Raw genomic sequence first — 27,861 nt, 5'->3', positions numbered from 1 at the left:
AAAAATGGATGAGTGATTTCACTATTCTTTTTTTATCAACATAGTAAAACCAATCATCTAACCAAAAAGCCACTCATTCCCAAAACACATTAAATGTAACATTTACATATTTTAACAAACAGCATAAATTGGGCACCAGCACCATTAACTAAAACATCATTCACTCATGATATCCCATGTGGCTGTTTATTACAGGTATTGGTCTTGACCTTTTTGTAATACAGTGTGAACCTGAGTTTAGTGTCATAACACAAGTAAACCGTGGCAGTAGAAGCAAGCAGTTTGGTTCCATAATAACATACTACAACCAGTTTGTTTGTAAAAGAGGCCTGTGGGCAAGTGTGCTGTGGTGTGTACAGTGCAATTTCATGAAACAATAACAGAGCATAACAGTCTTTCTCTCTAAAGTTATGTTTGGGGTCTCTGAACTATACCAGGCCTTATTATGGGAATGACGTCACACTTTGTGGGTGAAATAGGGGTCCTCGAGGCCCTGCCATAATTTGGACGGATATCGTAATGTTGGATAAGGCAGTTGTAATGCTTTGGTTTTTACATGATATATAAAATACCATCATTACAGTGTAATATCAACAAACGTATTTGACTGACAGTAGAGTCAGCATACTTTATCACGACAGTGGAGAGGGTTCGCCTCACCAACCCCCCTCTGTGTCACTACATTGCATCTCTCTTATAAACCCCTGAGTTTTGCTGATTGTGATTGGTCAAGAGTCCCTCAAGAGTTCCCACGGTAGGTCACATTGGTGAAAGTGGTGGTGGCTCCTTTGTACAAGGGGTTGTTAGCCTGGAAAATGGAAACAAATAGAGGACAATATATGAAACATCCAATCAGACACGTATCATCTTGACATGGATAAATATTCTTGCCATTCATATTTTCTCCATCAGATGGCAGCTTTGTCTTAAAAGCATAGTCGGACTCACCGTATCCCATTTGGCCTTAGCCCTCTCCTCCTCAAACTTGGCGAACTCTCGGCGGTCGTGGACGGTGACCAGCAGCTTCCAGATGAGCAGGCCAGCCAGACCCAGAAACAAGATGGCCCCCGCCACCGCCATGAGAACCACCAGGATATCAGGCCCTTTAGGGCAGTCTGAAAGAGGGAGGAGAGAGAAGAGAGAGGATTGAGCAGGGAAAAGAGATGGAGAGAGATGAGGGTTTGGGTGGATGATATTTGTGTCGGCAATAGGGGACTAGTGTTAATGCACTTCGCTCTGGCTTTGGGGTTGTCTTTGTTCCTCTTGGGTGCGTGTCAGATGGGAGAAGACTATCAGGGGTGGCGGGCTGACTGCTATTATCTGCTTTAGAGAACCATTCTGCCCTCTCTGTACCTGCTCTACTCTCTAGTGGTGCCTGCCTGCCACAAAGACAAAGACTGACGTGGCACCCAGGAACACACTATTCTTAGCTAGGGAGAAAAATCGACTCCTCCTACAGCTCCCGGCTTCAGTCCTATGCACACATAGTAATGCACATTATTTCTACACATACAATTATTCTCTAGATAACTAAAGGAATTCACTCTCATCCAGACCCTGCCAAACACATATCATATGCTGTACATATGAGCACAGAACTCAGACCCATTCACACACGAATGGACACACTCACCAGGCTCCATGACATACAGGATGGACTTTCCGCTGGCATCCTCGTAGTACTGGAAGCGCTCTACACAGTCATTCTCATCCTTATAGGTGCAGTTCACAGCATTCTTCTCATAGAAGACTGGGATGAAAGAGAGTTAGATCGAAGTGGTGGAGGATATATATATGAGTGAGTGAGTGAGTGAGTGAGTGAGTGAGTGAGTGAGTGAGTGAGTGAGTGAGTGAGTGAGTGAGTGAGTGAGTGAGTGAGTGAGTGAGTGAGTGAGTGAGTGAGTGAGTGAGTGAGTGAGTGAGTGAGTGAGTGAGTGAGTGAGTGAGTGAGTGAGTGAAGCTGGAGGTTAATAATATTTATTTCGCAGCACATAGTAAAATCAATGGACACATAACATTAAATATACAGACAAACAAATAGAATATAAACAGAAGTGTCCACAGGAATTAGACCTCTAAACCAGACATGAATAAACCAGTCTGTACCAAAACAGTACAGTCCTACTGCATATTGAGAAAGCTAATAGCAGCTGGGACGAAGGAGAGTTTTGAGCTATTCGTTTTAAACATAGGGAGCCTGTATCTGCGCTCTAAGGGAAGGATACAAAAATTAATCAAACGGGGGATGCTAGGAGTCTCAGAATGGATGGCTCCTTGCGTATGATTCATGTGTGTTGCTGGCGAGAAAGGTCAGTTACTGTAAGTTCATACCAATGATCCTGCTACTTGGCTTCACAATGTTACTCAGCCTGTTCTGGTTCTTTAGGTTTAGATTACCGAATCCGCAGATCATATTGAATGTTAAAATGGATTCAATGAATGATCTCTAGAAAATGGTCATCAGCGTCATATCCACCCTGAAACTGCAGAGTTTCCTCAGGAAGAACAAGCTCTGATACTGTAGAGAAATTGGGGCCTCAATGTGGGTTGTTAACACCCACTTTATATAACATGCTTTAAACTACTTAAAGGAACAATTAGGGTTAAGTGCTTTGCTCAAGGGCACATTGACAAATATTTCACCTAGTCGGCTCAGTGATTCGAACCAGCAACCTTCCAGATACTGGCCCAGCGCTGGCCCAGCCCACAAGGCAACCTGCCGCTCACATCATAGGAATATGTGAGATCATCAAGCACTTTAACACACACTGTAAATAATGCAATCTGTTGCGTGGAGAGCATATTGAACACACAATAAGGGAACATTGTTTAATAGTTCTTACCTAGTTCTTCCACCTTCTGAATTTCATCCCTGCAGATTCGGGCACAGCTTTTCTCCTCAAAGAGACGGCCTCTCTTGAAGTGCTTACATTCAACACATTCCCTGCAGATACAACACAATGTTAATACATCATCATCATCATCATCATCTTCATCACCAACTTCTTCATCATAATCATCCTCCTTTTCCTCCTCTTCCTTATTGCATCACCATTTCATCATCACCCCTATTACATGTACTCATAGAGTATCTGTGTGTAGGCAGTTATACTGCCCCCTGTATTTACTCACTTCTTGATGCTGCAGGCATCAGGGCAGGTTGGACACCTCTCACAAGTGGCCCCGTAGGCCCCTGGCTGGGTGCACTCACAGGCCCCACACACACACTGGCCCCGGCCGCTGCACAGCAGGCCCATGCTGGACATGCAGGTGTCTGTCCGGGTTGTGCAGTTACAGTTCTCCCCCATCCAGTCAGAGCCACACTTGCAGAAGCCACAGTCACATTTCCCATGGCCTGGCAGAGACACAGAGAGTGAGGATGGGCCATATTTTATGGACATTTTATGTCTAACTTAGAGACACTAATAATGTATATTTTGTACATTATGTTTATCTTTCTCTTATACATCACGTTATCAGTACTGGACAAACCCATGAGTGCAATTACAACCCTGGCCTGGAATGTTTTGAATTTCAAGGCAATGTGTATGTGAGTGGTTGTGCATGTGTTTTTGCCAGATTGTATCTATACTTAACTAAAATAGAAACCCAACATGTAAAGTGTTGGTCTCTTGTTTCATGAGCTGAAATAAAAGATCCCAGAAATGTTCCATATGCACAAAAAGCTTATTTCTCTCAAATGTTAACAAATTTGTTAACTTCCCTGTAAGTGAGCATTTCTCCTTTGCCAAGATAATCCATCCACCTGACAGGTGTGGCATATCAAGAAGCTGATTAAACAGCATGATGATTACACAGGTGCACCTTGTGCTGGGGGCAATAAAAGGCCACTCTTAAAATGTGCAGTTTTTCACTCAACACAATATCACAGATGTCTCAAGTTTTGAGGGAGCATACAGTTGCCATGCTGACTACAGGAATGTCCACCATAAGCCGTCTCCAATGTCGTTTTGGAGAATTTGGCAGTACGTCCAGCAGCAGACTACGTGTATGGCGTTGTGTGGGTGTTGTAACTTTAATGGGTTACAGAGTTAATGTTTACAGTTAATTCATTGAGCTGTATCTAAAGATATTTTCTTTAGAGTATTTACATATGTAATTGTATTAGAATTCGTGTGTTGGAGATTGAGAGAACTACATACATATTTCTGTTGTATTGGTTAGTATTGGATTACGCTATTGACTGCAAGTTCCAGAATGCCTTGCGACAGGAGGAAGAGAGAGAGAGAACGCGCCAGTTTTGTACAAGAAACAAGTGATTATCCTGACTTTCGCTAGCAACTTTCTTTTATTGTTTTGTAGAATCTAAAGTTGTCACGACTTCCACCGAAGGTCGCTCCTCTCCCTGTTCGGGCGGTGCTCGGCGCCGGCCTACTAGCTGCCACCGATCCCATTTTCCTTTTTCGTTTAGCACTGTCTGGTTTGTCACACCTGTGTCTTGTTGTATCTGATTCGGTGGGTTTATATTTCCCCGCTGCAGGCTAGGCTGTGCGCGGGATTGTTACTAAATTAGTATGGTAGGGGTGCGTGCCTACACCACGGGATTTTGTTTCGTTTTTGTGCAGTATGTGTTTTACCGCGGACATTTGTGTTCGCTAGTATATCGGAGTCGAGATTTCTCCTCTGTGTGAACCTGGTTCCTATCCCTGTGGGTGGATGCTACATTTCGTGAGGTTACCCTTTGTGTTTATGCTGTGCCTTTGGGACCGCCTGTATTAAAACATGTGATTCCCTGGAACCCATCTGCTCTCCTGCTCCTGATTCCACACACACACCCCTCTTGCAAGAGGCTTGTTACAGAATCCCGCACCCGATCATGGAGTCAGCAGGAGCTGACGCGCCCTCCACGTCAATGGAGGAGCGTGTGCTACATCACACCACCGTCCTCCACCGTCTCGGGACATCCATGGATCAGGTGATGGCAATGATGGAGGGATGGGAGAGGGGTGGTCTGCCAACCCCTGCACCCACCGAGTACCACCCTACACCATCACCTGTGCCGACACCATCCGTGCCCAGCGGTATTCGGCTCGCGCTCCCGAGGGAGTACGATGGGACGGCTGCTGGGTGCAAGGGTTTTCTGCTCCAGCTGGAGCTGTACCTGGCAACCGTTCACCCGGCTCCTTTGGGAGAGGAGAGCGTGAGCGCCCTTGTCTCCTGCCTGTCCGGTAAAGCTCTGAAGTGGGCCAACGCTGTCTGGGAGGGACGAGACTCGGCGAGGGACGACTACCCAGAGCGTCTGTTCCATCTGCGGCAGGAGACCAGGAGCGCTCAAGACTTCGCGCTGGATTTTCGGACCTTGGCCGCCGGCTCGGGGTGGAACGACAGGGCCCTGATTGACCACTATAGGTGTAGCCTACATGAGGACGTCCGCAGGGAGCTTGCCTGCAGAGACGCTACCCTCACCCTGGACCAGCTAGTGGACATGTCCATCAGGTTGGATAACCTGCTGGCTACCCGCTGGTGTCCGGATAGGGTCCTGTTGGTTCCACCCCCCAGCACCTCTGCTCCAACCCCCATGGAGTTTGGAGGTGCTGTAGCGAGGGCGACCGGTGGAGGAGCCTCCTCCTGCACCGGATGTGGTCGGAGAAGGCGCACTGCCAACCGGTGTTGGAGGGGCTCGTCAGGGAATCGAGATGGCCGGCAGAGCACTGTTCGGACACCTCAGGTGAGTCGGCACCAGGCTCACCCAGAGCCCCCTGATGGTCACATGTATGTTTTGATTTCTTTCCCTGAGTTCTCTCCTCATTCCCAGCATAAGGCGCTAGTCGATTCAGGCGCAGCAGGGAATTTTATGGATCGGGGTTTCGCACATAGGTTTGGGATTCCCCAGGTTCCGCTGGACAAACCTTTTCAGGTGCACTCCCTAGATAGTCGACCATTAGGATCAGGGGTGGTCAGGGAGTCCACGGCTCCACTGGACATGGTTACGCGGGGGGATCATGAGGAAAGAATTTGTTTTTTCCTCATTGATTCTCCTGCGTTTCCGGTGGTGGTGGGCCTGTTTGGCCTTTCACAATCCTACCATTTCGTGGCAACAGAGGGCTCTAAAGGGGTGGTCAGAGGAGTGCTCAGGCAGGTGTGTGAGAGTTTCCATCGGTGCAACGACGGTGGAGAGTCCAGACCAAGTCCCCACTGTGCACATTCCCCTCGAGTATGACGATTTGGCGATCGCCTTCTGTAAGAAGAGGGTGACCAAATTACCACCTCATCGAAAGAGGGGATTGTGTGATAAACCTCCAGGTAGATGCCGCACCCCCCAGGAGTCACATGTATCCCCTGTCACAGGAGGAGCCGGTGGCTATGGAAACATATGTCTCTGAATCTCTCAGGCAGGGGTACATTCGGCACTCCATGTCACCCACCTCCGTGAGTTTCTTTTTTGTGAAGAAGAAAGGAGGAGGGTTGCGTCCGTGCATTGACTATAGAGGTCTAAATTCGATTACGATGGGATACAGTTACCCACTACCTCTCATCGCTACGGCGACGGAGTCATTCCATGGAGCACGCTTTTTCACAAAATTGGATCTCAGGAGCATGTATAACTTGGTGCGGATCCGGGCGGGAGATGAGTGGAAGACAGCATTTAGTACCACATCCGGCCATTATGCCGTATGGGTTGAAGAATGCTCCAGCCGTCTTCCAATCCTTTGTAGACGAGATTCTCAGGGATCTGCAAGCGCAGGGTGTGGTGGCTTATATCGACGACATCCTGATATATTCCACTACACGCGCCGCGCATGTGTCTCTGGTGCGCAAAGTGCTTGGGCGACTGTTGGAGCATGACCTATATGTCAAGGCTGAGAAATGCGTGTTCTTCAAACAGTCCGTCTGTTTGGGGTATCGCATTTCCACATCAGGGGTGAAAATGGAGTGTGACCACATTTCGGCCGTGGGCAGGTGGCTGCTCCCATTACCTCACTGCTGAAGGGAGGGCCGGTGCGTCTGCGGTGGTCGGCTGAGGCGGACAGAGCTTTTGATCGCTTGAAGTCGCTGTTCACCGAGGCTCCTGTATTGGCTCATCCGGATCCCTCTTTGGCATTCATAGTGGAGGTGGACGTGTCCGAGGCTGGGGTAGGAGCCATGCTCTCACAGCGCTCAGGCACGCCACTGAAGCTCCGCCCCTGCGCTTTCTTTTCGTGGAAGCTCAGCCTGGCGGAGCAAAACTATGACGTGGGGGACCAGGAGCTGCTAGCGGTCGTAAAAGCACTGAAAGTGTGGAGACATTGGCTCGAGAGGGCTAAACACCCTTTCCTCATCTGGACTGACCACCGTAATCTGGAGTACATTCGGGCGGCGAGGAGACTGAACCCTCGTCAGGCAAGGTGAGCCATGTATTTCACCAGATTTAGATTTACCATCTCGTATAGACCAGGTTCCCAGAACACTAAGGCGGACGCACTGTCCCGTCTGTATGATACGGAGGAACGGCCCATCGATCCCACCCCCATACTTCCGGCCTCTTATCTGGTGGCGCCGGTGGTGTGGGAGGTGGATGCGGACATCGAGCGGGCATGTCGTTCGGAACCTACTCCGCCTCAGTGTCCTGCGGGACGGAGGTATGTCCCGCTTGGTGTCCGCGATAAATTGATTCGGTGGGCGCATACGTTACCTGCCTCTGGTCACCCAGGCATGGATAGGACGGTGCGAAGCCTTAGGGGGAAGTACTGGTGGCCCACGCTAGCTAAGGACGTGAGGTTTTACGTCTCCTCCTGTTCGGTGTGCGCTCAGAGCAAGGCTCCTAGACACCTGCCACGAGGGAAGTTACAACCCCTCCCCGTTCCACAGCGGCCTTGGACACACTTATCGGTAGACTTCCTGACCGATCTCCCACCTTCCGAGGGGAACACCACAATCCTGATCGTTGTGGATCGGTTTTCTAAGTCCTGTCGTCTCATCCCTTTGCCTGGTCTCCCTACGGCCCTACAGAATGAGGCCCTATTTACTCACGTCTTCTGGCACTACGGGGTGCCTGAGGACATAGTTTCTGATCGGGGTCCCCAGTTCACGTCCTGGGTGTGGAAGGCGTTCATGGAGCGTCTGGGGGGTCTCGGTCAGTCTGACCTCTGGTTTTCACCCCGAGAGTAATGGGCAGGTGGAGAGAGTGAACCAGGATGTGGGTAGATTTCTGTGGTCGTATTGCCAGGACCAGCCAGGGGAGTGGGCGAGGTATGTTCCATGGGCAGAGATGGGCCAGAACTCGCTCCGCCACTCCTTAACGAACATTTCGCCTTTTCAGTGCGTGTTGGGGTACCAGCCGGTCCTGGTACCATGGCATCAGAGCCAGACCGAGGCTCCTGTGGTGGAGGAGTGGGTACAGCGCTCGAGGGAGACCTGGGAGGCTGTCTAGGAGCACCTAAACCGGGCCAAGGCCCGGCAGAAGACGAGCGCTGACCGCCACCGCTGTGAGGCCCCAGTGTTCACGCCTGGGGATCGGGTCTGGCTGTCGACCCGAAACCTGCCCCTCTGCCTGCCCTGCCGGAAGCTGGGTCCGCGGTTTGTGGGGCCATTTAAAGTCCTGAGGAGGATAAACGAGGTGTGTTATAGGTTACAGCTCCCCGTTATTACCGTATTAACCCCTCGTTTCATGTGTCTCTCCTCAGGCCAGTGGTGGCTGGTCCGCTTCAAGAAGCTGAGGTACGGGAGGTCCCTCCACCCCCCCTGGACATCGAGGGGCCCCCGGCGTACACGGTACGATCCATTCTGGATTCCAGGCATCGGGTGAGGGGCCTGCAGTACCTCGTGGATTGGGAGGGGTACGGTCCGGAGGAGAGATGCTGGGTACCGGTGGGGGACGTCTGCCTTACACAGGAAGCGGCGCAGGTCCTAATCCAGGCACTTGTCATCTCCCGTCTGGATTACTGCAACTCCCTGTTGGCGGGGCTCCCTGCCTGTGCCATTAAACCCCTACAACTCATCCAGAACGCCGCAGCCCGTCTGGTGTTCAACCTTCCCAAGTTCTCTCACGTCACCCCGCTCCTTTGCACACTCCACTGGCTTCCAGTTGAAGCTCGCATCTGCTACAAGACCATGGTGCTTGCCTACGGATCTGTGAGGGGAACGGCACCTCCGTACCTTCAGGCTCTGATCAGGCCCTACACCCAAACAAGGGCACTGCGTTCATCCACCTCTGGCCTGCTGGCCCCCCCTATCTCTGCGGAAGCACAGTTCCCGCTCAGCCCAGTCAAAACTGTTCGCTGCTCTGGCACCCCAATGGTGGAACAAGCTCCCTCACGACGCCAGGACAGCGGAGTCAATCACCACCTTCCGTTGACACCTGAAACCCCACCTCTTTAAGGAAAAAGTAATCCTTTTAACCCCCCCCCCCCAAAAAAAAAGATATAGATGTACTATTGTAAAGTGGTTGTTCCACTGGATATCATAAGGTGAATGCACCAATTTGTAAGTCGCTCTGGATAAGAGCGTCTGCTAAATGACGTAAATGTAATGTAAAATGTGATGCATTCTGGAGCAAGAGACACTCTAGTACAAATCAGAGAGATTCATCTCAAGGAGAGGATTATGCAAGGTAATCTACTCAGACAATGCAAAAACGTTCAAGAGAGCTGATCAGGGCTTGAAAGCACTGTGGAAGGCAATCAAAGAGCCCCAACGCTTGGCGTTCTTCTCAGAAAGGGGCATCACCTGGAGGTTCATCGCCGAGCGAGTAGCCTGGTGGGGGGGATTCTGGGAAAGACTCGTCAGGTCAGTGAAAACATGCCTGAGAATGGTTCTTGGGAGAGCTTCACTCAACTTTGAAGAGATGTGCACAGTCCTGACAGAGGTTGAAGCTATCCTAATTTCTAGGCCTCTGACCTTCGTGCACAATGACGTGGATGAACCACAACTGCTGACACCAGCACACTTCCTGGTGGGTAAAAGATTAACCTCTTTGCCGCCAAAGCCATTTCCAGCTGACAATCAGCACCCAACGCTAAACAAGGAGGAAATGACACGCAGATGGAAGTACAGGCAGAGACTTGTGACCAGCTTCTGGAACAGCTGACGAAGAGACTACTTGCTGGATCTAAAGTCAGCACACCGCTGTGACACACCACAGCCCACCCCACTGAAAGCGGGTGACGTTGTACTCATCGGAGAAGATAACTCACCCAGACAAACCAGGAAACTAGGAAAGATTGAGGAACTGTTTCCAGGCCGAGATGTCATGTTCAGTTCGTACTGCTTCAGGGACTTTGTTCTGGAGACCTATTCAGTTGATATACTGCTTAGAGATTTAGATTAACACTTGTTCATCAGGGGGAGGATGTTGTAACTTTAATAAGAGTTAATTAAGAGTTAAGAGTAAATTAAATGTATTAATTAAATTAAATTAAATTAAGAGTTAATGTTTACAGTTAATTCATTGAGCTGTATCTAAAGATATTTTCTTTGGAGTATTTACATATATAATTGTATTAGAATTCGTGTGTTGGAGATTGAGAGAACTACATACATATTTCTGTTGTATTGGTTAGTATTGGATTACGCTATTGACTGCAAGTTCCAGAATGCCTTGCGACAGGAGGTAGAGAGCGAGAACGCGCCAGTTATGTACAAGTAACAAGTGATTGTCCTGACTTTCGCTAGCAACTTTCTTTTATTGTTTTGTAGAATCTGAAGTTGTTAAATGTAACGTGAACAAGTAGTATTACTAAAAGAAGCTTTCATTTCAAACCCGACGTCCCGAGTCATGACTTTGAAGATAGTTATTCTACAGTGGGTGAGCAGTTTGCTGATGTCAACATTGTGAAAAGCTACGGACAATGAACACAATTGCATTTTATCAATGTCAGTTTTAATACACAGAAATAACGTGACGAGATCCTGAGGACCATTGTGAGGCCCATTGTTTTTAAGGTATCTGTGACCAACAGATGCATATCTGTATTCCCAGTCATGTGAAATCCATAGATTAGGGCCTAATGAATTCATTTCAATTGACTGATTTCCTCATATGAACTGTAACTCAGTCAAATCTTTGAAATTGTTGCATGTTGTGTTTCTATTTTTGTTCAGTATAATTGTCAGCAATTCTGCATGTGTTTGTCTCTGTATTAATGAGAGCATGGACAGGCATACACATGTGTGATGAGTCCATATTGAGTAATAATTCCCAAAACATTAAGTCATCAATTCATGACCAGACAGTCATGGCAGGATAAGCTCCCTTCTTAATGAAGCAAACTGGTAATCCATCCCACTCATCCCCTCCCAACACTGGGAAAATCACTGGCTGCGACGACCACTCCCTGGAGCCTCCACAATATCTCTCAGACTAGCCAGCAAAATTGAGAAATTATTGTTTGATTGCCCTCAGACAGACATACCGACTGAAGGTTAATGCAACAGGGCTGGGCAATGAATGACGAAGAGCAGAGACAAAGTGAGTCATGTCTCAGAGCTCAACTGGGTTAGAGTGACCGATGGAAACTGAACAGAGGTCTGTAAACTGTAAAAACAGGCCCTCGGAGACATGGGCACTGTTGATTTCAGGTGAAACCACCTCCGTCAGCTAAATTCCCCAGTTCCCACACCCTATCTGACTCTGTCATCACTATGAGATGAGATAAGTGAGTGTGTGTGCGTGCGTGTGTGTGTTTCTAATGAAAGAGGCAGCTATGGCTATAAAAAGCCGATTTACTGTCTTGCAGGCACATAAGCTGTCTGAGTTGAGCTGGTTAATGTTTTACAGTATGTATCCCACAAACAGAGCACGAACACAACTGAATGCTTTTGACTGGGACACAATCAATACATGGTAAAGAAAGTCCCGGTTTTCCTCTCTTAAAAACGTTATTGTGTTTGGCTAATGCTCCTTATATTCTACCTCATCCGTACAGTGCTTGTGCCTTGTTCTCTCTACTGTACTTGTTGTAGGGTCAAGTCAGAGACATGGGAAGGAGTTTCTAGGTATACATCCCAAATGGCACCCTATTCCCTACACAGTGCACTACTTTTGACGTGAGCCCTGGTCAGAAGTAATGCACTGTACAGGGAATAGGGTGCCATTTGGCATGCATATCCAAATAATCTGCCTCAGTCTGAGACGGCACTCTAATCCTCCAATTTATCAAGTCGTAAACATGAACTACAGAGACACATAAACATGGAGTCCAGGAGGGAGGACAGAGCGAACGAGAGCGAAGCAGTGGAGGAAGTCATAGACATATATATATATATATATATATATATATAGATAGATAGATAGATAGAGCGAGAAAAAGAAAGAGCGAGAGAGAGGGGGTACTGTAAACACACCGATGAGAGAATAATAAAAATGTAAAAAAGAGAGGAGATGAGTGGGAGTATTTGTGATGGAGATTAACTTTAAAGAGGGAGATAGAGAAGGATAGAGAGGGCAGAGTGCCAGAGGAATGCTAACTTTCCTGTTCTCTCTTGCCTGTTTGTGTGCCCTGTGGATGTGCTTGCTGACTCCTGCTCCACTGCCACAGCCCCAGCTCCAGAGCAGAGGGAAAAATACACACCCTCCGGGGGATGTGGGAGGGCCTGGGGTTGGGAGGACGGGACGGGGGAGACTCAAATTGAGCTGGACCCAGGGACTCTGATACTTTACTGTTCGTCACACAGCAATGACATAATGCCAACAAGACTCCAGAGACACAGGCTGACTAAGTTGAGTCTCCTTCAGCGTGCTCTACTCACTAAATATGGAGTTCTGGACTGTTGCATTTCTGTGCCAATCATAGACGAGTACATCTCAATGACTAAGACCACAATCCCACAAACAACATATTTTCCACTGACGAAACCATAGCTAATGCTGAGTTAAGACAGTAATTACTGTTTTAACCAAATATATCCCATTCCCAAGTCCTGACTTCACCCTAACCATCATACATAATATTTCACACATAGCATACATTTCACACAAAAAGGCCAACTTAACCAATTGCTTAATCAGCATTATTCTGTGAATTGAAGGAAAATAAATGTAGCTAATGTGTGAAGGTTTGTTCATTCAACAAACTTTGCTCAATGTATATGAACTTGTTGAGACGAATTACAAATTCATGTTTTCCTTTTGGAGTAAAATTACAAATATGTTTGCTAAAAACCACACCCATCGTTATTATATTTCCCAGCATGCTCTATTGCAGGTTGATTTTCAGAATTGTTTGTTTCAATATCTATGTTTTTGCATGTACATTGATTGATTAATCTTATGCTACACAAAAATAAAAAAACATACATTTTTCAAAACGAATCCAATCTGTTAGTAGTTGGAGTTTTTGTACCTGTTACTGAGATGGCTGTTCCGGGTTTATATGATTTAGGTAGTCTCAATAATCAATATTTTCTACCCTGTCAGTCATTCTCAATGCAGGTTGTGGGTGATTGAAAGTTTCAATTGTTGGATATCCTCACTCTAGTTGGATTCCAATAGGAATTACATATCATAATGTGACTTGCAGGCTTGATGTGGCCTGTACACCAGGAGTTTCAGACGACTGCGTTAGGGTGTAACTAGTCCCTCAAAGAAAAGCCTGATGATATATGTATTAAACTGTCGTGAAGAGTTTAATTTTACACTGGGAAATATGCAGATAAAGTAGAATAGACTGTATGTTGATTCAGCTATATGCCCAAATATTGAGCAAACTGACAATCCTATTGCAGCTGGTTGCCTTAGGTACGTTGAATAAAATGTTTTATTCCGGTGCACATTAACCCTCTTGTTCAGCCCACGGGCCCTTTCTATAGTGCCTTCCCAAAGGGCCAGACTGCTTAGGTTAAGAGATGCTGTCTCACACGACTCAGACCCCCCCTGCCTTCCCGTCTAAATCCCTGTGGAGGCATGCTATGGCTGGGTGAGGGGAGAGAGGGATGAGGAAAAGTCTGGACAATGTGAAAACAAACATGTGAAGCGGTTGACCATGGGAACATCCTCATTCCTAGGTCGAAAGACTCAGGGCTACGCTGGGAACTAATGGCAACCATCTATTTGACCACAAAGGATGTCTTATGGAGGGAATCAAACCGTGTATTTTCAGTAAAATTACTATAATAGACTACATAGCTCTTTCCCTGAAAGAGAAACAGACATAACTTCTCTACAGGTATCCAGTGCCTCTCATTCTTTCAGTGACTACAACAGCGATTGGCCAATCTGACTTTAACCTCTGTTACCATAAGTTCTGGTTTTCTAATAAAGCTCAGTCCATCCCCAAGGGAATGGCTGTGGTTAAAACACAGAGTTATAGCTACAGCTAACACATACAGTACCAGTCAAAAGTTTGGACACACCTACTCATTCAAGGGTTTTTCTTTATTTTTACTATTTTTTACATTGTAGAATAATAGTAAAGACATGAAATAACACATATGGAATCATGTAGTAACCAAAAAAAGAAATCAAATCAAAAAACAAATCAAAATATATTTTATATTTGAGATTCTTCAATGTAGCTACCCTTTGCCTTGATGACAGCTTTGCACACTTTTGGCATTCCCTCAACCAGCTTCACCTGGAATGCTTTTCCAACAGTCTTGAAGGAGTTCCCACATATGTTGAGCACTTGTTGGCTGCTTTTCCATCACTCTGCAGTCCAACTCATCCCAAACCATCTCAATTGGGTTGAGGTCGGGTGATTGTATAGGCCAGGTCATCTGATGCAGCACTCCATCACTCTCCTTCTTGGTCAAATAGCCCTTATACAGCCTGGAGGTGTGTTGGGCCATTATCCTGTTGAAAAACAAATGCTAGTCCCATTAAGCGCAAACCAGATGGGATGGCGTATCGCTGCAGAATGCAGTGGTAGCCATGCTGGTTAAGTTTACCTTGAATTCTAAATAAATCAGACAGTGTCACCAGCAAAGCACCATCACACCTCCTCCATGCTTCACGGTGGGAACCACACATGCGGAGATCATCCGCTCACCTACTCTGCTTCTCACAAAGACATGGCGGTTGGAACCAAAAATCTCATATTTGTACTCATCAGACCAAAGGACAGATTTCCACTAGTCTAATGTCCATTGCTCGTGTTTCTTGGCCCATTGGTGTCTTTTAGTAGTGTATCTTTGCAGCAATTCGACCATGAAGGCCTGATTCATGCAGTCTCTTCTGAACAGTTGATGATGAGATGTGCCTGTTACTTGAGCTGCAATCTGAGGTGCAGTTAACTATAATGAACTTATCGTCAGCAGCAGAGGTAACTCGGGTTCTTCCTTTCCTGTGGCGGTCCTGATGAGAGCCAGTTTCATAATAGCGCTTAATGGTTTTTGCGACTGCACTTGAAGAAACTTTAAACTTTCTTGAAATGTTCCAGATTGACTGATCTTCATGTCTTAAAGTCATGATGGACTGTCGTTTCTCTTATTTGAGCTGTTCTTGCCATAATATGGACTTGGTCTTTTACCAAATAGGGCTATCTTCTGTATACCACCCCTACCTTGTCACAACACAACTGATTGGCTGAAATGCATTAAGAAGGAAAGAAATTCCACAAATTATCTTTTAATACGGCACACCTGTTTAATTTAAATGCATTCCAGGTGACTACCTCATGAAGCTGGTTGAGAGAATGCCAAGAGTGTGCTAAGCTGTCATGAAGACAAAGGGTCTCTACTTTGAAGAATCTCAAATATAAAATATACTTGAATTTGTTTAACACTTTTTTTGGTTACTACATGATTCCGTGTGTTATTTCATAGTGTCGATGTCTTCACTATTATTCTACAATGTAGAAAATAGTAAAAAATAAAGAAAAACCCTGGAATGAGTAGGTGTGTCCAAACTCTCGAATGTCACTGTATATAAACGCAGCTACGGCACCATGATTCATCTGCTATGCAGCAACATTCAATTATCCAATGACAGGACCTATTACAACGCTCTACTTTGATTTCACAACGGGTGTGCTGTGCAGGCATGCAGTAGGGAGAGATGATCAGTGATGACACCTCATACTTCATTCCCAAGAGTGGTTAGAAGATTGATAGAATCAGTGAGTGCTGTGAGCTCATTTACTATGCTAAAATGATCATGGAAGAAGACGTGGTTTTGATTTGAATAATCTGAATAACTTCTTGTAAGTATATTGTAAACATGTTCCGTTTCCTTCGAATGTTTTCACCTTCGTAATACAATCTAAGTGTAAGAGCAGACTAGGTATATCCATTGGCGCTACAGTACAGTAAGCATAGTGAATTTCAGCAAACATTAGAGGTCAAAGACATCGACCAATGGTGAACCACTGCATTCTCTGTTTATTGCTACATAACATTGTGTAGTCTTCTTGGTCTATTTCAAAGCCAACAGCGTTCAGTATATGGCATATAATAAGAATGTGGGGTAACACCTTATTTTACAGCCTGGTTTAAGCCGGTATTTATCTACTATTTACAGTGGCAAGAAAAAGTATGTGAACCCTTTGGAATTACCTGGATTTCTGCATAAATTGGTCATCGGATTTGATCTGATCTTCATCTAAGTCACAACAATAGACAAACATAGTGTGCTTAAACTAATAACACACAAATGATTGTATTTTTCTTGTCTATATTGAATACATCATTTAAACATTCACAGTGTAGGTTGGAAAAAGTATGTGAACCCCTAGGCTAATGACTTCCCCAAAAGCTAATTGGAGTCAGGAGTCAGCTAACCTGGAGTCTAATCAATGAGACGAGATTGGAGATGTTGGTTAGCGCTGCCCTGCCCTATAAAAACACTCACAAAATTTGAGTTTGCTATTAAGAAGAACTGCCTGATGTGAACCATGGCTCAAACAAAATAGATCTCAGAAGACCTAAGATTAAGAATTGTTGACTTGCATAAAGCTGGAAAGTATCTCTAAAAGCCTTAATGTTCATCAGTCCACGGTAAGACAAATTGTCTATAAATGGAGAAAGTTCAGCACTGCTGCTACTCTCCCTAGGAGTGGCCGTCCTGCAAAGATGACTGCAAGACCACAGCGCAAAATGCTCAATGAGGTTAAGAAGAATCCTAGAGTGTCAGTTAAAGACTTACAGAAATCTCTGGAACATGCTAACATCTCTGTTGACGAGTCTACGATATGTAAAACACTAAACAAGAATGGTGTTCATGGAAGGACACCACGGACGAAGCCACTGCTGTCCAAAAAAAACATTCATGCACGTCTGAAGTTTGCAAAAGTGCACCTGGATGTTCCACAGCGCTACTGGCAAAATATTCTGTGGACAGATGAAACTACAGTTGAGTTGTTTGGAAGGAACACACAACACTATGTGTGGAGAAAAAAGCCACAGCACACCAACACCCAACTGTAAAGTATGGTGGCGGGAGCATCATGGTTTGGGGCTGCTTTGCTGCCTCAGGGCCTGGACAGCTTGTTATCATCAATGGACAAATGAATTCCCAAGTTTATCAAGACATTTTGCAGGAGAATGTTAGGCTATCTGTCCACCAATTGAAGCTCAACAGAAGTTGGGTTTACGCAACAGGACAACGACCCAAAACACAGAAGTAAATCAACAACAGAATGGCTTTAACAGAAGAAAATACACCTTCTGGAGTGGCCCAGTCAGAGTCCTGACCTCAACCCGATTGCGATGCTGTGGCATGACCTCAAGACAGTAGGTCACACCAGACATCCCAAGAATATTGCTGAACTGAAACAGTTTTGTAAAGAGGAATGGTCCAAAATTCCTCCTGACCGTTGTGCAGGTCTGATCCACAACCACAGAAAAGGTTCGATTGAGGTTATTGCTGCCAACGGAGGGACAACCAGTTATTAAATCCAAGGGTTCACAATCTTTTTCCACCCTGAACTGTGAATGTTTACACGGTGTGTTCAATAAAGACATGAAAATGTATAATTGTTTGTGCGTCATTAGTTTAAGCAGACTGTTTGTTTATTGTTGTGACCTAGATGGAGATCAGATCAAATTGTATGACCATTTTATGCAGAAATCCAGGTATTTCCAAAGGGTTCACATAGTTAATACCATATACAGTGGCAAGAAAAACGAAGAAACTGTGGTAACAATGGCTCAACTACGATTAAAGCCAAGCTAATCATGGACTTCGTTAAATTAAAAGTAAAAGAGAGAGGTCTGGATAAGGGTCAACTGAGGCATTGTGGACATGTTCTATGGAAATCTCCTCTATCCTGCTAAAACCATAAGTCTGCCAAAAACCCTAACCCTAAAGCAAACACAGACAAGGAATGTTACAAAAACAACGTGTGTTGATGAGTTAAGCTTCAAAACTCAGCAGAAAAGAACGTGTAGTAAAAGAAACCAACTCGGGGCCTCCCGAGTTGTGCAGTGGTCTAAGGCACTACATCGCAGTGCTAGCTGTGCCACTTGAGATCCTGGTTCGAGTCTAGGCTCTGTCGCAGACGACCGGGAGACCCATGAGGCGGCGCACAATTGGCCCAGTGTCGTCTGGGTTAGGGGAGGTTTTGGCCGGCCGGGATGTCCTTGTCCCATCACGCTTTAGCGACTCCTGTGGCAGGCCGGGCGCATGCACGCTGACACGGTCACCAGGTGTACGGTGTTTCCTCCGACACATTGGTGCGGCTGGCTTCCGGGTTAAGCGGGCATTGTGTCAAGAAGCAGTGCGGCTTGGCTGGGTCGGGTTTCGGAGGATGCACGGCTCTCGACCTTCGCCTCTCCCAAGCCCGTATGGGAGTTGCAGCGATGGGACAAGATTGTATAACTACCAATTGGATACCACGAAATTGGAGAGAAAAAAGGGTAAAAAAACTAAACACAAAAAGAAACCAAGATGGCTGTCTCCTTGACAGATACCACAGTGGTCTATCCACTCACCTGAGCAGATCTCTCCTTTGAAGCGCAGGCAGTTGAAGTCGTCACACTCGCAGTACTTGCCCCACACCTTTCCAAAGCCACTAGTGTGGCAGGAGCATTGGCCACACACACAGTTGCCCCTCCCACCGCAGATGGGGTCCTCAGGTTTGGGGCTGCAGTTGCCCTGGTCTGAGGGCCTGTAGTCCCCGTCGGCACACTCACAGCGGTCTCCCAGGCGCCCCGGGTGACACTGGCACACACCACACTCGTAGGTCCCATTCCCCTGGTTACAGAGAGGGCTCTCGGGCTGGGCTGTGGCCTCACAGTCACACCCGCAGGCGAAGTGGACCGTAACCTCCAGGGCATCTTTGAAGCCCACAGGTTTAATGGTGAAGGTACGGTTCTTCTCCTTAGGGCAGCCGCGTAACCTTGCCTCCACACTGAAAGACACCTGGGGGGAAAGGTGTGTGTGATACTGCACCGTTCAAATGTAACCTGCTGTAAGAACAGAGCATTATTCCTATACCTAAGATCTGACACTAGGCCAGCATTTATCATCCAGATGGTGAGTGGTACAGGTACTGACTGTGTCTCCGATCTTAAGTCCGGAGCAGGACTTGAGTCCCTGGATGAGCTCTCCGTTGAGGCAGGTGGCGTTGAACGACAGAGCCAGCTCCTCTGGAACACCCAGCAACTCCAATTCCACCTTGGAACGGATCCTCTACTCCACAGGTCAGGGGTCAATGGGCAGAGGTCAGAGGTCAGAAAGAACTCAATCAGAAACATAAATGATTCAGAAAACCTCTACTCTTAGTCTCTGTGGAAATGGATAGAGTGTGTCCATGGGCTCGTGGGAAGTCAAATAGGACTGTTTGAGAATTTAAGGGGGGCTGAACTCACTCATTTAGCCTCGATTTCCACGTCCTCATTAAAAAATGCTAGAAGCAATGAGAGTTTGAAGTGGGAGTGTTATGTTCGCTAATGTTGTGTGTTCCTCTTGAAATATCTCAAACAGCCAATGTACGTGACGAATGGCTTAGCAATGCATGACGCAGCATGACAAGCTCAAGGCATTTCCTGCTTTCTGGAGTATCAGTATTTTTTATGACAGTTGTGTTGGTGATGTTTGCTCCTGTCCTTTCAACATAACATTGGCTACGAGGCGCTGCATGCTAATGGGTAGTTCTGTTGTCTGTAAATGGCCGGGCTGTAGGTTGATTCTGCTGCTACGATTGGATAGAGCGCACTCAGCGCAGCTGTTTCTCAGTGCATGACAATTCTCCCTAGGTGTTACCAACTCGTGTTAATGGTAAAGTGGGCATGACTGAGCAGGATTGAAATCGAAACCCAACTCTCACATATACGGCTGTCTCTTACCTCGTAAGCATCCAGGATGAGTTGGATCACATTCCCAGAGTCATCCGACAGCGTTCCAACTGTGGTGCCGGGAATCAGCTGGCTGTAATTCTGAGGAAAGAGGGTCCAAGGGGACATAATAGGTACTGTACCATAACCCTACACCTAGTAACCACGGTGACCCTGATAACAGTCAGGTGTACTCACCTGGTAGAGGGGCATCACATTGTTGGTCACAGCGAAAATGAGGTTGATGTTGTTCTCCGACATCTTCTCTGTGATCAGAGCCAGAGAGGGGTAGTCCTGAAGGAGGAGACCATCGTTATCATAACGTTTCTCTTGTGATAACAAAAGAATAGAACTCAAACACAAACTCCCTGACACACACCACTCACCAGGGTTGACGACTTGTCATAGTTGTTGTCTCTGCCGATGTGACACTGTCCATCATTGGGCTGCACTAGACCAGCCAGCCGGCCGTCCAGGGCTACGTGTGTCGTAGCATCGGTAGTGAACACCAACAGGTGGGAGGCATCCGTACGCCAGCCTATCTTGTCCTAGTGACAAAGGGAGGGAGAGAGAGAGGGAAAGAAGAGGAGAGGAGAGAAACGGTACGTATTCAAGTTTGTGAGCTGTTTTCTAAACCACTGAGTGTGTGTGTGTGTGCGCCTGTATGTCTCTAGGTGTGTGAGTACATGCGTGTGTGTGTGTGTGTGTATCACCTTGCACACCACTGCCTGTATGACCGCGTCGAAGCCTCCCTCTGGAGAGTCTCTGTTACGAGACACCTGCTGCTTGGCCACCTCCTCGGTGAAGCGCTCCACCTGCTTGGTCAGAGACAGCACGTGCTTGTAGCCAAACTGAGGCAGGCACCGCGTCTGGATCCTACACATCACACCCCCATGCCATGCCGAAAACAGGAAATTGACAAAAAAAGGTGGAGAGAGATAGAGAAAGAAAGATAAATACATTGCTGTTGGACACAATTTGACAGGTATTAACAAAGACACATCCTGAGGAAGTTTGAGCTTCAACACAGAATATCAACCTTTTTCAAAATCAAAATCTTCCCCTCTGAACTATCTCCTCCTCCTCTCCCTCCTCATCCACCTCTCCGTCCCCTCCACCCCCCCACTCACCCATGGCAAGGGTTACTGATTGCTTCCTCAGGGTAGGTGTACATATATGGGGACAGGGGCTTGTCCACAAAGGCCCCAAAGCCCATACGCAGGTTGCTGGTGGTGCGGCCCATGGCTGCAGCCAGCTGGTTGCCCAGGGAGCGCAGGCGGGCCAAGTCGTCCTTCATGGAGTAGGAGAGGTCCATCAGATAGTACAGGTCAACTGGGTAGTCCTCCACCTGCTTCACTGTCACTGTGAAACGCCTGGCATCATCTGAGAGAGAGAGAGAGATGTGGGAAAATGTCAAAAGCGGTGAGGGCAGGTGGGGTACAAAGGATAAAAAGAAGGTGGATGAATTTGTGAGAGAGGAGAGGCCAAAGATGTACTTCAATGTACTTTAGATGAGTTGTGAAGCCAGTGTATATGGGTGTTGGTATGTAAGTGTACCTGGTCTCAGAGTGAGGCTGAGTTTCTGAGGTCTGATCTGGGTGACGTCGTCAGCAGCCCCCGATGCCTTGTCACTGAGGGGCGTGTTTTCTTGCACACTGAGGCTACTGAAGGGGAACTCTAGCCCCCCCTTCGTACACCCCCCATCCAACAGGTTCTGCTTCAGGTCACAACGGGACACACTGGAGCCCCCTTGGCCAAACTCCTGACCCCATGAAAACAACACACACACTGGTGAGAGTAACACTTCCCAATGAGACAACCAGTAAAGGGACAGTGATCAATTAAAAAAGTGCATCTAAATGCAATACAGTGGAAGGGGGGTTCGGTAGATGAATACAGAATTTGGACAGTGACATTTGTTGTTGTTTTGACTCTGTAGTCCAGACCTTTAGATTTGAAATGATGCAATGACTATGGCGTTAAAGTGCAGCATGTAAACTTTAAGTTGAGGGTATTTTCATCCATATCGGGTGAACCGTTTAGAAATGACAGCACTTTTTGTACATAGTCCCCCAGGGGTATACTTACTTCCTTAAAGCACCAAGCACAGCTAGGGTGGATAGCCAAACACTGTCTGCAGGTGCTCACCCCTCGAGATGTGCAGATGTTTGAGCCTGAAGTACAAACCAACATAAACATGAGTGAATCGGTAGGAGGTCCAGTAGTGGGAATCAAATAAGCCATATATGGACACTTGAATAGGAATCATATAGGCTATGTGCTGTATGGACACTTTACGATTGATTCTTTATGAGCTTTGAGTGTTTCTGACAATGTTATTCTACCTGCTGTTTTGCCCAGTAATTGTGTCTCATGACCGTTTCTCCACACTGACTCTGCATTTAAACTACACTTCTTCTTCTTTTCTCACTACTTCAGTAGTTAGTTGGGCCACAGACGGTTCCGTTTCTCTCTTTTCTCTCTCTCTGCTGGTTCCTCCTCCTCTGCTCCCTCTCTGCCCCAGGCTCTACTTCTCTCCTCTTCTGTTACGCCATACTGCTTGCTACTCAAGCCTGTCCTGTCACGCACAGTGTTTTGTAATGTCATACAGGCAATTCGATGCTAGTGAAAGAGGCACACACTGCAGGAATTTCCATCACTGTATGACGCTAAAATGTGTCACGTTGACGCTGCTCAATAAGTCTCTGATGTTAAACATTATGTCTTGCAACAGTTGGTTAAGACCTGATTGCAGTTTTATCAACAACAACAAAAATCTATGAGATGTACACGCGTTGTCTGTTCGATGTATTGAGGTTTAATTATGTGTTAGATATCCTTTTCTATTATTATTATTATTATTATTATTATTATTATTAAGCTATTCGCTATTGTGCATGTTGAAGTGATTGCTTGTCTATATAGCACTGTTTCTATAAAAACAGGAGGCCAAAACAAATACTATGTGGAAGTGTTACCTTACGATGCAAAGGTGTGGCCTGTACAAATATGAGCGCACTCTGTCACAACGTCTCGCGAATTAGCGATCCCTTTTAAGGAATCAACATGCCCAATGTTCCGTTCCAAGTAGCGCAATACAGTGTCATAAAGTTTTATTGTTTTAGCAAATAAAATCGTCAAAAACTATCGTTTTGTGAGTTTTCCTGGAACTTAAGACGTATTACTTATTAAAAACATAGGATAAAACAAAAGTATAATTAAAATTCAGTCGGCATTCTAGAATAGAAAATGTCTTATAGAATGGCAGAGGAAAACGTAATACATACAAATGATTAAATGAAAAAGAAAATACTTACCAAGAACTTCAGAAGAAGCTAATAATAAACCAGAAAATATCCATAGTCGGTCAAAAAAAGTTCCCATGTTGGAGAGACCGGTTAGGACTGACTGCTTGACTTTCTCTGCCTGCTCCACCTCTGTAGTAGTATTAGTAGCCTACTCTCAAACCAGTGGATCACCAATTAGAATGCTTTTCCTCATTCTTGCAAAATGCAATGCTAATTATGATTCAGAGAGGCTCTGGCACACACGTTCAGGCTACTTTATAGAAATGTAACTGTAAGACATAATATACAGACTAGAGTATGGATATGCATTATATTAAACTGTTGGCCTATTCTCCACATGTCAGTGGCATAGATATGTCTGTCGCTATAATGGTAGCAAGCATCTGTGTGATTCAAGACATACAAATTGCCTGCTAATCTTTTGAAGTCTATTCGACAATATTCCCCCCCCCAAAAAAAAAAATGAAATAAATGAATGAATACATTTATATATAAACTAAACAAATGTATGAATGAAAATAAGACACATGAAATAGAAAATGTATAGAAATAAATATTGACAATAAAAAATATTGTCAAAAACAATACACTGTTATAACAATGCAGAGAAAAGTGTTTGTAAACGTTGTTTGCATCTTTGTTTAGTTTTCAGATAAGGGTTTACAGGGCTTTGAGCATATTTTCTTTAGTTTTCAGATAAGGGTTTACAGGGCTTTGAGCATATTTTCTTTAGTTTTCAGATAAGGGTTTACAGGGCTTTGAGCATTTTTGCTTGTTGTGCATGTGGGCATGTAGGCTGGACTATGTACATCCATTCTCTGCCGTCTATTCTTTAGAGAAGGATTCAGTAGTCCTGTTTGATCCATTCTTCCTTTATCTGAATCTGACCTGTTTAGTGGCCCTCCCAGGCCTGTCCATTGTGGAGTAATGGAGCAGGAGAGAAATTGTGTACCTCTAAAAGTGCAGGAGGGGGACAAAAACGAGGGGGGGGATGTGGGAGCCAGACAATGTCTCTCTCTCTCTCTCTCTCTGCCTCTAAGCTTGTCCATTTATTGAATCACTGTCCCTCTCCCTCTATACTGTTATTCTCTCTGTCTCGCTGGTTGCTAAGCTACTGCCACCAGCCAGTGTTCTGGAATTGCAGCGAGGTGGGGTGATAGAAAAAGAGAAATAGATAAGCTGTAATACCCAGGAAGGCAGGCAGTGTGCTTGCATTAGGCTCTGATTGCTCCTGGCTGTGGGTGGGGGATAATGCTCCGTGGCTCACATTGTACTGGTAAAGAGCTAAAGAGGGGGTCAGATGGCACCCAATTAAGACAGTGAGCCGGACCATTGGGAGGACAGGGTGGGTAGGAGATTTGTCTTGACCTCTGTCTCCGCTCCACGGAACACATTGTCAAGCTTTTCACTGAGTCTGAGAATGCAATCGCTCTGCCTAATATCAGTGTTTGGATAACCAGCCGCCACCACGTCACCCCTTTCCTTTTCACTGGGTCTGATATAATCCAGGTCCACCTGGGGTTTGTTGCAACTCAGGTAGTCTATGCATCATCGGGGTTTGCCTTACGAGATGTGGCCTAGCTCTTCTCATGGCGGACATGTTGTTGGTGTTGTGACGCTGTGCCTTCTGACCCCGCTGGCCCCCTGCCTCTCTGGCTCGGAGAGCACTGCTCCTCTCCTCAACAGGTGTCCCTAGGTAAAGAGCAACTCAAACGAGAACGCATAGGGAAAGAAAGACTCTTAACTGGCATTTATCGGAGGGGAGAAAGGGATAGAGGGATAAGGAGTGGGTGAGCATTTTTCTTCCACGGGCTCTTTTTAAAAGCACATCCACTCTTTGGCACAATGGGGTTGTTTCGTAGCTTGCTGTGTAACTCAGAAAGCTGGAGACAAAGAGAGAGAGGGAGGGAGAGCGGAGAATAAGATATGGTGGAAGGGAGAGAGGTGGCGAGAGAAAGAGGGGGCGAAAGAAGGAGAGGAATCAAGTTAGAAAGTTTAATGAGAGATGTGTAGATCTGCCAACATGTTCAGGCCAGGAGATTATTCAATGAGGGAAGTGTGGGAGACGTTGTCCCTGGAGATAGGAGGCAGAAAAAGTAAGTTAATTCAATTAAGGCCATGCAATTCAAATTCACTGCCCTCAAACACACAAACAGATACGCTCACTCAAACAAATGGGTACACACACACACACACACACACACACACACACACACACACACACACACACACACACACACACAATACACTCGCACACGCGCAGGCACACACACGCACACACACACACACACACACACACATACACACACACTCGCACACACGCACTCACACACACACACACACTCGCACACGCGCAGGCACACACACGCACACATGCACACACACACACACACGTTACATCATAATAAGCCCCCAATGTTCTTGAAGTGCTCTCTGGTTGATCTTATGATGACTGCGGACAGTGTCATCACACCACAAATCACTCTGCCTACTTTCAATATTTGTGCTTTACCTGTTTATACAACACCTGCAGACTCACAGAGGACAGGCACATACAAGTATGAGCACATACAGTCACACAAAAGGAATAGGCCTTCTACACTACACAAGAGAGAAACATTCCTATTGACTACAGTTAAATAATGACAGATACGCTCACTCAAACAAATGGGTACACACACACACACACACACACACACACACACACACACACACACACACACACCACACAGGACAACACTACAACAAATGAAGGTAATGAAGCCATTATCTCCCTAAAATAAGTTGAATGACTAATGGATGCAGCCTGTTAAGGGGTTGTTGAGTGGAGCAGTCAGAAACACTCTGCTGCTGTGTACCTGGAGTCTCTGTCAGGAGGGAACTAATGACTACATTTAGCTCTATGTGACTAACTGTCCCACAGGTGACAGTGCCCGCAACCCCAGACATGGCCTCTCTCTCGCTCTCTCTCTCTCTGTTTCTCTCTCTGTTTCTCTCTCTGCTTCTCTCTCTCTCTCTCTTTTTCTGATTCTCTCTTCTACACTCCCTAACCTTCTCTCTGTTTATTTGTGTTTCCTGCTGGTTAATCCCCTCACTCTCTCATTTAATCTTGACCTCCACTCACACACACGCCCGTCGCACACACACACACTTTGTTCATCTAATGAAGACCTGGCTGTAGGTAATCTATTAGACTAATTGAACTGGATCAACATCCTAAGAAGTCTGCCCCCAGCTGCACCTCTGGAGAAGGGATGTGGAGATGAAGGAGTTGGGGTGGGGGATGGAGGAGGGTATGGAGGGTGTGGGCTTCTACTCTGCTGTGTTCAGATGCTGCCATGCCGTGTGTGAAGGCCTCTAAAGACATGGGTGGAGGTGGAAGGGGGAGGTGGGAGGTATGGGCTAAACCCCTGCGTGTTGCTAGGGGATGTCTTTACTTAGTTTGTGTTGCTAGGCTGCCAATTCCCCCGTGCTAAGTGGAAGCGTTTTGCCTTCTCCTTCGTCCAGGCACCCCATCTCTCTCTCTCTCCCTCTCTTCTTCCCTCCCTCCTTTTCTCAACCAAAATAACTTTACCAACCATCTATCATTATGCTCACAGGTCTACTGTTGCTAAGGAACAAGTCTGAGACACACATACATGTCTATATGTACTTTCCATATGTATTTATATCTTTATACACAGACCTACATGCTGTGTGTCATGATATGAAATAATAATGAGCTCATGCCACCTGTGACCTGTGTTGAGTTCTGTATTGCGTCTAGTGTCACTAATGATGTCGATCATTTACTTTTAAACCTCTTCAGGATCGGTGGGTCCCCTGCGGAGCGGTTGAGCTAACTTTGGCTAATGCGATTAGCATGAGGTTGTTAGTAACAAGAACATTTCCCAGGACATAGATATATCTGATATTGGCAGAACGCTTAAATTCTTGTTAATCTAACTGCACTGCCCAATTTACAGTAGTTATTACAGTGAAAGAATACCATGCTTTTGTTTGAGGAGAGTGCACAGTTTTGAACATGAAAAGTTATTAATAAAAACAAATTAGGCACATTTGGGCAGTCTTGATACAACATTTTGAATAGAAATGCAATGGTTCATTGGATCAGTCTAAAACTTTACACATACCATCTAGTGGCCAAAATCTAAATTGCACCTGGGCTGGAATAATACATTATGGCCTTCTCTTGCATTTCAAAGATGATGGTAAAAGAAATATAAAAAAAGGTTGGTGTTTTCTTTTGTATTATCTTTTACCAGATCTAATGTGTTATATTCTCCTACATTCCTATCATATTTCCACAAACTTCAAAGTGTTTCCTTTCAAATGGTACCAAGAATATGCATGTCCTTGCCGCAGGGACCTGAGTTACAGGCAGTTAGATTTGGGTATGTCGTTT

General features: G+C 46.0%; 1 protein-coding gene across 1 annotated transcript; it reads right to left on the bottom strand.

Moving 5' to 3' along the window:
• Positions 1–9: 9 nt before the first annotated feature.
• Positions 10–23,758, bottom strand: LOC106607266 (integrin beta-3). The gene is made up of 15 exons (XM_014204064.2): positions 23,466–23,758; positions 22,237–22,322; positions 21,706–21,910; positions 21,279–21,531; positions 20,862–21,024; positions 20,535–20,696; positions 20,347–20,442; positions 20,161–20,250; positions 19,370–19,504; positions 18,805–19,234; positions 3,133–3,355; positions 2,844–2,944; positions 1,634–1,750; positions 949–1,115; positions 10–808 (listed from the first exon to the last, which is right to left on the bottom strand). The coding sequence occupies exons 1-15, from the start codon at positions 23,530–23,532 to the stop codon at positions 740–742; spliced, it is 2,364 nt and encodes a 787-aa protein (XP_014059539.1). The 5' UTR covers positions 23,533–23,758; the 3' UTR covers positions 10–739.
• Positions 23,759–27,861: the final 4,103 nt, after the last annotated feature.

The sequence above is a fragment of the Salmo salar genome, chromosome ssa06, assembly GCF_905237065.1.
Source record: "Salmo salar chromosome ssa06, Ssal_v3.1, whole genome shotgun sequence".
In the NCBI taxonomy this organism is placed as follows: Eukaryota; Metazoa; Chordata; class Actinopteri; order Salmoniformes; family Salmonidae; genus Salmo; species Salmo salar.
The sequence above is the reverse complement of the archived record's forward strand: the minus strand, read 5'-3'. Positions and strand labels throughout refer to the sequence as shown.

Excerpts from the sequence above, each read along its gene's own strand:
- LOC106607266 (XM_014204064.2), bottom strand. The coding sequence starts at position 23,532 with ATGGGAACTTTTTTTGACCGACTATGGATATTTTCTGGTTTATTATTA. Across the intron at positions 21,911-22,236 it reads GTGCTTGGTGCTTTAAGGAA|GAGTTTGGCCAAGGGGGCTC; the intron begins GTAAGTATACCC and ends TCATGGGGTCAG. Across the intron at positions 1,751-2,843 it reads TCAGAAGGTGGAAGAACTAG|TCTTCTATGAGAAGAATGCT; the intron begins GTAAGAACTATT and ends CTTTCATCCCAG.